Below are 11,930 nucleotides of genomic sequence, written 5' to 3'. Positions count from 1 at the left end.
CTGGGGCCATGCAAAATCCAAATGCACTTTAAGAACAGAGGTGTCAGCTCTAATTAAAACATCAAAATTCAGCCCCAGCTAGCTTGGTCCTGCATACATAAACTCCACCTGGAATTTTATGTGGGGTGTTTGTGAGCCCCTAAGCCAAACTAATACTGATGCAATTCAGCTGTGGAAGAAGGGTCCTTGTTTACACTTTGCAGACCGAAAGATGGAAAGAATGCTTAGGTGGCTAAGCACATCACCATTTTCAGATGACAGGCACTGAATGTTTAAGTATTATCACTGGGGATGCCACATCATGGACAAAGAAGGTCATGACCCTACCGTGCATCATGGATGCATCTAGATTAACATGCACAATCTGGAGGTTCTTAGTCTTAGAAAACTAATCGGGAACCAGAGGGAACTCAACAATAACAGAAAATAAAGTAAAAGGAAATAAAGGCTAATCAATGAGGAAGCTTTTGCAGTGCATTTTACTTGTTCAAGCTTTTGTGGAATGAAAACAGGACTACTTACTGGCATAATAAAGGGTGTGTGGACTAGGGAGTTTTTTTCTTGCTAAAGAAAAATCAACAGGTTGAAAGTGAGGCAAATTTCTGATAGTGCAATAATCAAAGATGTATTAGACTGTGGAATGCTCTTTCCTATTCAGGGAAGCACCATTCCTCAGCAGTCTAAAACTAACCTGAAAAGGGCACTGGAGGAGTCAGCAGACCATACAGGAGCTGCAAGAGGTTCTTTTCTCATACCCCCCACCTTTAATTTCTATGAAACTTGTTTGAGATCTCAATTTAAAAATACCTTATATATAACTACCACCACACATGCATACCCTTACACAAATAGGCAATAAAAAGGTAACCCAAACAGAATTAGGTTACCCTTGTAAATAGCCAGATGGTCCCTTCAATATTCTAAGGAAAAAAAATAGTGACACATGGTTCACAGCAGATGTTCTGTTTAACAGATTATTATACTTGTGTTCTCTCTTCAGCTTCTGGGTCATTTATACACTTGAAAGAAGAATCCAGATGGCTCTTTTGGTACCACGCGCAATACAAGTCTTAATCCAATATACTCAACCAATGCTGTTTATAATATACAGCCAAATAGCATATTGTGGATAAATACCTGTTGGGCATCCGGGGGGGGGGGGGTAGGAAAGAGGCCATTTTACAGGTATTTACTCTTGCAGTGTTCCAAGCTCATGGGCTTGAAAGGACCTTCAGGACCATCCAGTTCAACCCCACTGATGCATTGCAAGGTTCTTTGCAAAGTATTTGCTTGCAGCTCAAAAAGGTTGTTTGAAAAATTCAACTTAGACCAGCAGAGGCCAATCTTTTTACCATGTGTACCACTGAGCAAGCCCTACGCACTTTCTGAGTGCCACTTCAATCTTGTTCCCTTGCCCAACCCATCACTCAGCTTTCTGCTCCCTGCCTTTCTGCTGCTCTACTTTCTGCTCCCTGCCCACGTGCCACTGTGCTTTCTGCCCAACCTGCTACACACAGAGGTTGTCCATTTTGACTTAAACTATGCTTAACCTGTACTGTGTTTTGGGGGTGTTGGTTGTAGCCACATTGGTCTAAGGACATAGGTAGACAAGGTTCTTTGGGTAAACATGATAACTTTTATAAGACCAACTAAATAGTTGGATAAATTGTTCTTTGCAAGCTTTCAGCTATAACAAGTTGCTAGGAAAAAGGGTGTTTGTACCCAAAAGCCTCCAAAGAACATTTTTCCAACTATTTAGTCGGCCTACTAAAAGACATAATTTATCCAAATAACCTTGTCTGCCTATAACCTGTACTATGTCATCTAACACACATTAAAAGAGAGGGTCAAAATATTGACTATGGTAGGGACAAACAATTTTCTCCAACTTAACCAACTTCAAGTACTAACACAACTTACAAACCCAGTTAACAGGTTTGCAGGTTGAAGATCTCACACAATGTGTCACTGTGCCTATTTGAAAACACTTGCAGACTACCCACACACTTGGTATGCATCAACAGTTTAAAGATACACAGATGTATTAATATTTATCTTGCCTTCTCCAAAAGGATGAAGACTCACTGAACAAGTTCTCATTACCAATTATACATCATCTGATTTAAATGAGGCTGTTCAACTATAAAACAAGGGCAGAATACAGTCTTGTATTTACAATTAAAACAAAACTATTAGAACTAGTAAAAAAAAAAAGTGGCACATTATGTATTGTCAAATTCCAAGCAAAATCCAATGTTAAGTGGGCCACAATGAAGGATTTGGAGCTCAGAGCTGCCACCATCCACCCATAATTCATAAGATGGATGCAACAGGGTAGCCGACAACTTTAATAATCATAGAGTTTAGAGCCAGCCAGCCCTTTATTTATCAGACCAGATGGTAAGCTGTTAACTGTTCCCTGTAAAAGGCTGACAGGGCCACAGGAAAGAGCTATAGAAGGTGACAGGCTCCTAATGTCAACTCCAAACACAGACACTGAAGGGATGAAGCCTCTAGAAGCAGCAGTGTCCAGGACGGGCCATAAAACTGTTCTGCATGATATCAAAACTTAGGCAAAATGTAAGAAGTACAAAACTGTATCTTGCCAGAGATACGGGCATGCCTGAAGCCCCTGCCTAGTCTAGAAGACAGGCCAGGAGGGAGCTTATGATGATCTGGGAAAGTATTCAGTTGAACATTTGCGTGCAACCTGGTTAAGAGACATGACGTAAAAGACTGCAGGTAAGAATAAATATCTAGAAAGAGTAACAGAGCAAATTACTAAAAATTTGGTCTCTTACAATGAATTAAACAGGGTAAAGTCCAAAAATACAATCTGGAAAACATGTCAAGGAGGACAGGTTTGGTTGCCTCTTGAGGGCCAGTAAACAGCAACAATGCTGAAGGTAAGTTACACTGATTAATTTAACAGCTACCTTAACAACTGTTACATTAGGTCTGGGTTAACACCACATCACAAAACTACTATCCTACTTTGTGTACCAGAGAGTTTCCAGGGTTTTATGACAATGGTAAGCCAATTATTTCAGCCCTAATTTGCATCAAAGTTGACCACCTGCCGAGACATAAAGGCCTCATCTGGAAATATTTTTTATCCTGAAATAATTCATTAGAAGGCATGCAAGAGATATTTTAGTTCCTGATATTGTGCCAGCCAATCAACATAATATTTTGAAGACTTGTCAAAAACAATGATTTTTATCTATCTATGGTTCATTTAAAAAGTGATGCTTGGTCCTTACAGAACAAGACAAGTATGTTCCCAGACACCATTTAATAGTTGATGAAATGTGTTTCATGATATAGAAAATTGGAAGTGCAAACAAACCTAAAGGGCTTCTCTAGAAATAGACTCTACACTTCAGTATTTCCATTAACGTGTTAATTTTCACAACAGTTCTGGAAATAACTATTTCCATGTGTTCCAAACAATAAACCATGCATTTTCAGAGTTTTTCTACTCTACCAAAGATTCCACACGCATTTACAGACAGAAAGTAGGAATGCCAAAGGAAAACTTTGCCGAAGGAGACTACTAAGGTAGATTAGCATTTCAATAATGAAAGTGTGTGCTTATCTTGAAAGATAGGACTGCCTTTGTAAGCTAAAACTGTTTTTAATGAGCCAGCCAAAAGAAAAGATACCATTTTCTAAAAATAGGAACCAAGATACCAATGCTTTCAACTAGAAAACTGAAGGCTCCGACAGCAGGAACTACTTTTCATCAAAGCACATTAGTTATTGAGACATCAGTATCTGGCTTTTCTAACAAGCTATATGACAATGACTTGCTTAAGGAAGTAGAACAGCAAAATATCCAAAACCGTGGTCTTTATCTTGGCAAACAGCATAGGCATAATTATAGGCATCGTGAAGTTAAATAGTTGGTAGGAGCCAGGTGTTCACATAAGAGCTGGAAACCAGATTAATTATAAGTGGAAGGATTGTTAAGTGGTCAACTTCCCCTGTAAACCCAAGGCTTCAAAGGGTGCCAAGCACTTCTATTTTTAACTTCATTTAGAAATCATTTCCATAATTCTCAATATTCCTGCCATGTTCTATCAGTATCCTTAACTTGCCTAGCATGAGAATCTGAGTGTGAAAACCCAAGCAACTGAGCAGGCTCAGGAAGGGAACAATGTAATCGTTTGGAGTCTTACTGCCTGAAGGACAAATACTAAACATTAAACATCACAACACTCGTGGGGCTCTGGTGTGGTGCCAGAGGACTGGAAGAGGGACAATGTGGTTCTCATCTTCAAAAAGGAGAGGAAGGAGGACCTGGGGAACTATAGGCCAGTTAGTCTTACCTCAATCCTGGGTGAGTGTTTTGAGAGAATTATTCTGGCACATGTTCACAAGAGGCCAGCAAGGGAGATTATGCTTAGGGGCAACCAACACAGGTTCATTAGCAGCAGGTCCTGTCAGACCAACCTGGTGGCCTTCTACGACTCGGTCACCAAATCCTTAGATGCAGGGGTAGCACTGGACATAGTCTTCCTGTACGTTAGGAAAGCCTTCAACACTGTCTCTTACCCCGTTCTCATTAAGAAACTGGGGGACTGTCGTGTCAACACCTACACAGTCAAATGTGTTGCCAACTGGCTGGAGGGCCGCACCCAGAGAGTGGTGGATGTGGGCAGTAGGTCCCCCAGGGCTTGGTCCTCGGGCCCTCACTGTTCAACATCTTCGTCAGTGACTTGGATGAGGGGGTAGAAAGCACCCTGTTCACATTTCCTGATGACACTAAGATGTGGGGAGATGTGGGCATGCTAGAAGGGAGAAATAGGCTGCAATCAGACCTAGACAGGTTACAGGGATGGGCAGATGAGAACAGAATGGGATTCAACACCGACAAGTGCAAGGTGCTGCACCTGGGGAGGAACAACCAGCACCATACCTACAGGCTGGGAACTCCCTTCTCAGCAGTGCAGAGGCAGAAAAGGATCTTGGCATCATCACTGATGCCAAGGTGAACATGGGCCGGCAGCGTGGGGACGCAGTCAGGAAGGCCAACCGCACCTTGTCATGCATCCACAGATGCATCTCAAGCAGATCCAGGGAGGTGATCCTCCCCCTCTATGTGGCACTGGTCAGGCCGCAGGTGGAATACTGCATCCAATTCTGGGGGCCGCACTGCAGGAGGGATATGGACAACATGGAGAGGGTCCAGAGGAGGCCACTCGCATGATCGGGGGCAGCAGGGCAGGCCCTATGAGGAGAGGCTATGGGACCTGAACCTGTTCAGCCTTCACAAGAGAAGGCTGAGGGGGGGGAAATCTAGTGGCCTGTTACAAACTAGTCAGAGGGGACCAGCAAGCATTAGGGGAGTCCCTGCTCCCCCAAGCACGACCAGGAGTGACTAGAAATAACAGTCGCAAGGTGACAGAGGGCAAATTCAGATTAGACATCAGGAGGCACTACTTCACTGTCAGGGCGGCTAGGATCTGGAACCAACTTCCAAGCAAAGTGGTGCTGGCTCCTACCCTGGAGGTCTTTAAGAGGAGGCTAGATGAACACCTTGCTGGGGTCATTTGACCCCAGTACTCTTTCCTGCCATGGCAGGGGGGTGGACTCAATTATCTGCTCAGGTCCCTTCCAACCCTACAAACTATGAAACAACAAAATTACAGGTCAAGTCTTGTAGAAAAAGTATATTCTTTCGTCAATAGAAAAAGTGCTTATCTGAGAGCCACAAGCAAGTTTTTCTTTCCAAAGCCTCCTGTAACAGATCTGAAATGCTAGGCTTCTCACAGAAGCCCTAAACTAGTAGAAGTGACAGAAGCAGTTTAGTTTCAAGCTCCTAATAGTGCAAGGCTGACATACATGGTCTTTGAGCACTGCTTATGTTAAAGTCAGATACATGTGCAGCTTTCAATCCCAAGGCTACGAAAAAAGTGAAGTGGGGTAGGCTCGCTACCCTTCCCCAGGCATAACATAAGTAGGGAGAGCCAAGGATGGAGCTGACATCCTAAATGAACTCTTAATTTTAAGTGATGGAACCACATAGTCACATTTTCAATATGAATATTATTTCTGTAAAGGGTGTCTTCTCTAAGTTTTCAAATTAAGAGAAGTCTCAAAAAGGTCAGTGTATGCAGGTTATGCTTTTATCTCCTCACACACTCCTTGTTAACTCCAAGCTACTACTTTCAGTCAACAGCACCCCCCTCTACTGAATTTGATACTGAAGTCATGAAAGCTGTCTGCTTCCCTTCTACCAGATTTAGGAGCCTATTGCAGCAGCAGCAGTCCTTCACTTGAAGCACATTAGCTAGCCTCTGGACCACAATATTTGCTTTCATTTTGTACAGTAGGATTTGTAAAGAAGGTATCATTGGATGCAACCTAATGGAAAAACAATGAAGGTATCAAGGATTCAGAAAAAGAGTAGCAACACATACTATATTCACAGCCCTATGAGAAATGATGAAGTATGTTCTGGAAAGTAAGAAACAAGAGCCTATGTTCTGTGTCCATAAACAGGCACCCAATCAGCATATGCAAGTCACAAGCATTTAAAAGGCTCTGCGTCCACTCGTTAAGATATCTTGACACTGGTCATGAGTGCTAACCTCGTGAATTGAAATCGGAACACCAGCTGTGTATACCAATATTCAGCCTGGGAAACACACTACTGAGAAGCAGAATGCTAGACACACTTGGGTTTTAATCAATGAAAGCCCTTGAGTAGTCATGCTTGACCTGAGATTGAAGCACTTAATGCAAAAATAAGAAAATAAATACAGAATGCGAGAGTCTAGTTAGTTCTATTCCAGTCTGGAAATAAGGTCCAGTCAGTCTACACTAGTGGGTCCTTGCCCTAGCGAGCTACACGCTTGCAGCTCAATGTGTCATATGGACCACACCCACACAACTTATTTCTTGTGTATCCATTTATCAGGATTTCACATGGGCTGCAGCAGTGCACTAATTGGGCCATGCGTGGCCCGAGGATTGAGAACCACTGGTCCAGACCTACTGCAACTTCCTGTTTACAGTAAAGCAATATCTCTGGGGAGCAAGTTAAAGAACTGCAACTTTTCCAAGCATGATTTTAAGCCTTGTGAAAAAGTTAAAACAACAAAGGCAGATTTTGCTTCAGGCTTCCAACTCATCAGAAGAACTTAAAAATATAACCTCAATGCAACATTTGTATAGCACACTTCGTATTTTTATACCATACACATCTCATATTTCTGACACAGGACAAGTCGACGGCTGATCTGACAGCGGAGCCACGCAGCCCCAACTCCCAGGGTTTTGCACCGATCTGCCTTCTTTAGCCACCAAACCTCCGGCAGAGCGACTTTCTCCCATACCACAGGCAAGCTCATGGTGATCACGCTCAAGACAACACAACGTTTTTAGATGCACGCACCCAGATGTGAGCTTCGTTCTGGTTTTCTGCATTGGCCAAGAGGAACGGCACAAAAGCAGAACTGTTATCTGTGTGCGTGTGTGTGTGTGTGTGGGGGGGTGTTCTTCTCTTGATGGTTATCTCCAACTAAGGTTTGCCTCCAAAGGAGGTGGATTCAAGGGGATGTTTCGTGACCACGGAAGAGGCAAACCATACCTGCACCCACCATGGGACCTGCCTCTGCTCAGCCGTGGCTCCCAAGCAGGCCCAGGCCATGAACGGCGGTGTTGCCGCCTGCCCCTAGCGACAACGACACTCGGCCCAGCTCTTTCAGCAGCTGAGTCTTGCGCGGGGGTTTCCTTGGGGCAGCCCAGGAGAGGGGTCGCCCGCGTCGGGAGGCGCCCCAGAAGCAAGGGGCAAAGGGAAGGGCCCCCGCGCGCCCCGGGCCTTACTCTGAGCGTGAGGTGGTGCACGCGGCCGTAGCCCCATCCCGCCCACAGCGACAGCAGCGCCAGCGCCTTCCACAGGGGGACACACCAACCGCAAGCCGCCATGTTTATTCCAGCATCACCAGCCGCTTCCCCGCCCACTTCCGGGTTCAAGAGTCACACCACGTGACTTCCCCGCTTCCCTTCCCCAGTTGGGTAAGGGGAAGTGTGCGCATGCGCCTGGGCCCCGGTGGGGGAGGGCGGGGTGAGCACGAACGGTCGGACCACCTCTTCCCCGCCCCTCCTGAGTGGCCTTTAGGGCTGTGTGCGCATGCGCTTAGGCTGGCTTTTGTGTGGGGCGTGGTTGCTTGGAGATAGGCAGGGGTTTCGTCTCATTTAAAAAAAAAACAATGTAATTCAATTTTTTTTTTTTTAATCCTTCCTAGCACCGTCTCGCCTGCCCAAGGGTGCTTTGACCTCTTGGTCCCACTGCTGCTTACCTCCGTAGGTACTTGGCTACGGTGTCATCTCTGCCCCTTAGACGAATTTTGTGCTGCCCTCCTGGGCTTTCTCCCTCTCCACTCCCCAGGGTTGGCTCTGCAGCCTGTATTCTGGCTTGAGGGAGGAGGCTGAAATTGGTTGCTTATTCTTGGTTCCTTCCTCCGGCTCCTCGCTGAGGCGGGTTTGAGGCCTGGACAGCAGCGTTGTGTGGAGTAGTCCAGTGCAGGGGTGCTCGTTCAGCCTGCACGGCCGCGTGGGGTCTGGTCCCAGCATACGGGGCTGGATGGAGGTGGCATAGGAGCCCCAGGGCACACGGCAGTGCAGGGTCCAATTCTGGTATGTGGGGTCTAATGCAGCCCTGTGCTGCTCTTGTGGCCAGGAGGTTGAGCAGCGCTGGCCTTGTGTGCCGGTGGAAGTGAAAACCCGCTTTCCCTGACTGACCACGGGCGAGAAGGACATTTCTTTCTGTGTACTGCATATGTGCTTTTCATCTACTTGTTCTCAGATAGTCCAATCTCTCCTTTTTTTTCAGACGCTGTGCATCAGTCAATTGAAGCTCTCTTGTTTGTTTTTAAATGCCTAGCTTAGTTACAGGCTTTGCGTGAATTTTTAGGTTTCAAACCATGAGGAAATGTCATAACCGTTATCTTTCAGACGGGGCATGTTCAACCTATGCTGAAACTTGAGAGTCTCTTCGGCCTGTTCTTTCTTCATCCATTTGGTAGCTCCTGTTGTTGTACACAGCACGTAGGACTATTGTAAGTGAAAGGAATTAAAAGATACCTGTCTTTCATCCTGGTTGTTTTACCTTGTGCATTTGATAGCACTTTTTTTAATATTCACATTTGCTAGTTTTCATCCTGAGAGGGCTTCTTAATGTTTCCAGCACTCACTGAAGAGCTGAGGTGTTAGCCAACTAACTAACCACAAGTTAAAGTAAAAAAACCAAAAACAACACTTCCACATAATAGTAAGGAAGCAGGAAAACTCTTATGTGCTGTGGTTAGTTAAAAGAAGTTAAAAATAATTGCTTCATCAGAAACTGTTTCTAAAAATCCCATAAAGTAACAAAAAGGCTTTTCTGCTGTTTATTATAATTCTTGGGTGGTGTTTGTTTCTTGACAAGATTGAACTGGGTCTTGAAGAGAATGTTACTGGTTTCACTCGTTTTAATTATCCAAAGGGAGAGTAAGATAAGCGAAGAGAAAACATAAACAGTGAGAATTACGTTAGCTTTTAAGAATTCTTGTGGGTGATATCTTTTATTGGACCCACTGCATGGTTGAGATAGATATGGAGAAGCTTTGAGATACTTCAGATCCCTTCCTTAGGTATCTGGTATAGAAGCAGATACAGCAGTTAAGTAGCAGATGTAACAAAAGCTTATGTAAAACTCCGTATGTCCCTTGAGAACTATGTTTTGTTTCTGCACAAGCTTAGGAAGAAGATGACACGGTGTAGACTGGCTTTTTTTCTTGGATTTTAAGACTTTTTCACTGTTAATTCTCTAAAGCATTGCTTGTAGTGTTGATAAACAGCTTACAACAATTGTTTTTAAATTGACCCTTTGAAGAAGAAAGTGAATTGCTGTAATTGGTCACAATGATTGTTGTATCTCCAGCTCTGGCAAATTTAAATCTTCTAGTTATCTACATAACTATGCAAGGTAGCATCTCTGCTGGTTTCACTCATTACAGAAAATTAGTGAAAGGATAGAGGATAATGAATATATAGAGGAAAAAACTTTACAAGAAGCCCCTATGATCTAGGTCTATATAATATTGCGATTGAGACCAGTGGCTCTCAACCTTTTGAGACTTGGCACTCCTCAGAAAATACCAGCTTTCAGTTTTCGCTTGTTTTTTGCCTCCAGAAAAATAAGAAAAGCTATCCTTTTTTTGCAGAAAACTCAAAGGTCACAACAGTTCAAAATGTTTTTGACACAATGGATTCCTATTTGAAATCTCTGGATTTATCTTGTGAATCATGTTTGCACACTTAACAGTGCTAACATTGCATGGCACCATGAAGCACGTTTGAAAGGATGTCAAAGCACCCAAAGGTGCCAGAACACACTGGTTGAGATGTGCTAAAATGTCACCTGCACCAATTCTAAGTCAGCACCAATGTTAGTTGGTGATGTTCCCTGTTTATAGTTTTACTTCAACTTTTATCATATTGTTCACTAGATGATGGTGTAAACAGAAATATTGTTATAAGCAGATGGAGCTGGGATGGGGATCCTAAATTATTTTTAAATAGGCAAAAATCCTCAGTGATCTTGTAGGTTTATTTCAACAATTAGTAACTTGAACCAGCCACTAGATGTCCTTTAAACTCCAAGCCTGGTATGAAAATACATCTATAGCCCAGTCGCAATTAGATCAATTTTGACAATTAATTTGCTTTTATGGATTTTTCATAATTTTTCATTAATATTCAGAATTTTTCCTGGCAGTTGAGACTCTTGTGTGGCACTGGATGCATTTCTGTGGACATGTCAAACTGACAGCTTGAAAGACTAAAGTCTAGGGGGAGTAGCTCCAGTGCCATTATTCAGACCTCTCTCACCTAACAAGCCTTTGTCCTGGTGGAGAAAGACCAGTTAGGTGGCTGAGTGTAATTAGTTCCTTCCCTGTGAGCTTTGTGAGTAGGCTCAATTGCCGCACTCTCTCTTAGTTTCCAAACAATCCTGCAACTAATCATAAAGAATTTTTGTGTCCTGGACATGAATGGGGCATGCCCCTGGAGGCTGGGGGGGGCACAGCTGCGCTGGTGGCAGCAGGAACCCAGGAGCAGGAAGCTCTTGCAGACACCACTGTCAGTGGTGGGGGGGTGAGCACCAATCGTGGGTCGGCAACTACCCGCAGGCGCTGCTTGCAGGGTCAGCAGCAGCCAGGAGCAATTGGGGACTGCCTGCAGATGCCACCAGTGACAGGGTGGTGAGCAGCGACTGCCAGCAGGTGGTGCTGACAGTGTTGGAGCTGCCTTTTTACAGGGGCTGCACCACCACACATAGCGGGTACATGTGCACCCTGTACACGTTGCCCTTGGTTCTGGGCCTAGAAACTACTTGGATAACCCCCACTTATTGTGCATGTTTCACTAAACAGCTGTTATTAGGTGGTAAAGCCTTTCAGTACTTATCAGGGCGGTCTAGATTCCATAGACATCAGGGCTGGAAGGGACCTTGCAAGATCATCAGGTCCAGCTCCCTGGCCAAGGGGTAGGAAGTCAGGTGGGGTCAAGTGATCCCATAAGATAGGCATCCAAGTGTTTCTTAAAAGTGTCCAGGCTAGGTGCTTGTACCACTTCTGGGGGGGAGTCTATTCCAGGCTCTAGGGAGTTAGACTGGACATAAGAAAAACCTTCTTTACTGTCCAAAATGGTTTTCCCGGAGTTTATGACCATTAGACCTTGCCTTCCCTTGGGGAGCCCTGGTGAAGAGATGTTCTCCCAGTTCCTGATGCATGCCCCTTATATACTTATAGGCTGTCACCAAGTCCCCCCTGAGCCTTTGCTTCTCCAGGCTGAAAAGTCCCATGGCTCTCAGCTTCTTTGCATAAGTCCTGTTTTCTTGTTCTCTAATCATGCACGTGACTCTCCTCTGGATTCTCTCA

At 44.4% G+C, this 11,930-nt stretch overlaps 1 protein-coding gene across 1 annotated transcript in view; it reads right to left on the bottom strand.

The window, feature by feature from the left end:
• GPR107 (G protein-coupled receptor 107) overlaps positions 1-11,930 on the bottom strand; it is a 73,323-nt gene that overhangs the window by 49,507 nt on the left and 11,886 nt on the right. The window contains exon 3 of the mRNA XM_019541111.1: positions 1,699-1,705. Coding sequence (XP_019396656.1) covers positions 1,699-1,705 — 7 coding nt within the window. The remainder of the gene's footprint in view (positions 1-1,698; positions 1,706-11,930) is intronic.

The sequence above is a fragment of the Crocodylus porosus genome, unplaced genomic scaffold, assembly GCF_001723895.1.
Source record: "Crocodylus porosus isolate Cpor-Errol unplaced genomic scaffold, CroPor_comp1, whole genome shotgun sequence".
NCBI classification, from domain to species: Eukaryota; Metazoa; Chordata; order Crocodylia; family Crocodylidae; genus Crocodylus; species Crocodylus porosus.
Note: the sequence above shows the minus strand (reverse complement) of the source record. Positions and strands in the feature narration are given on the sequence as shown.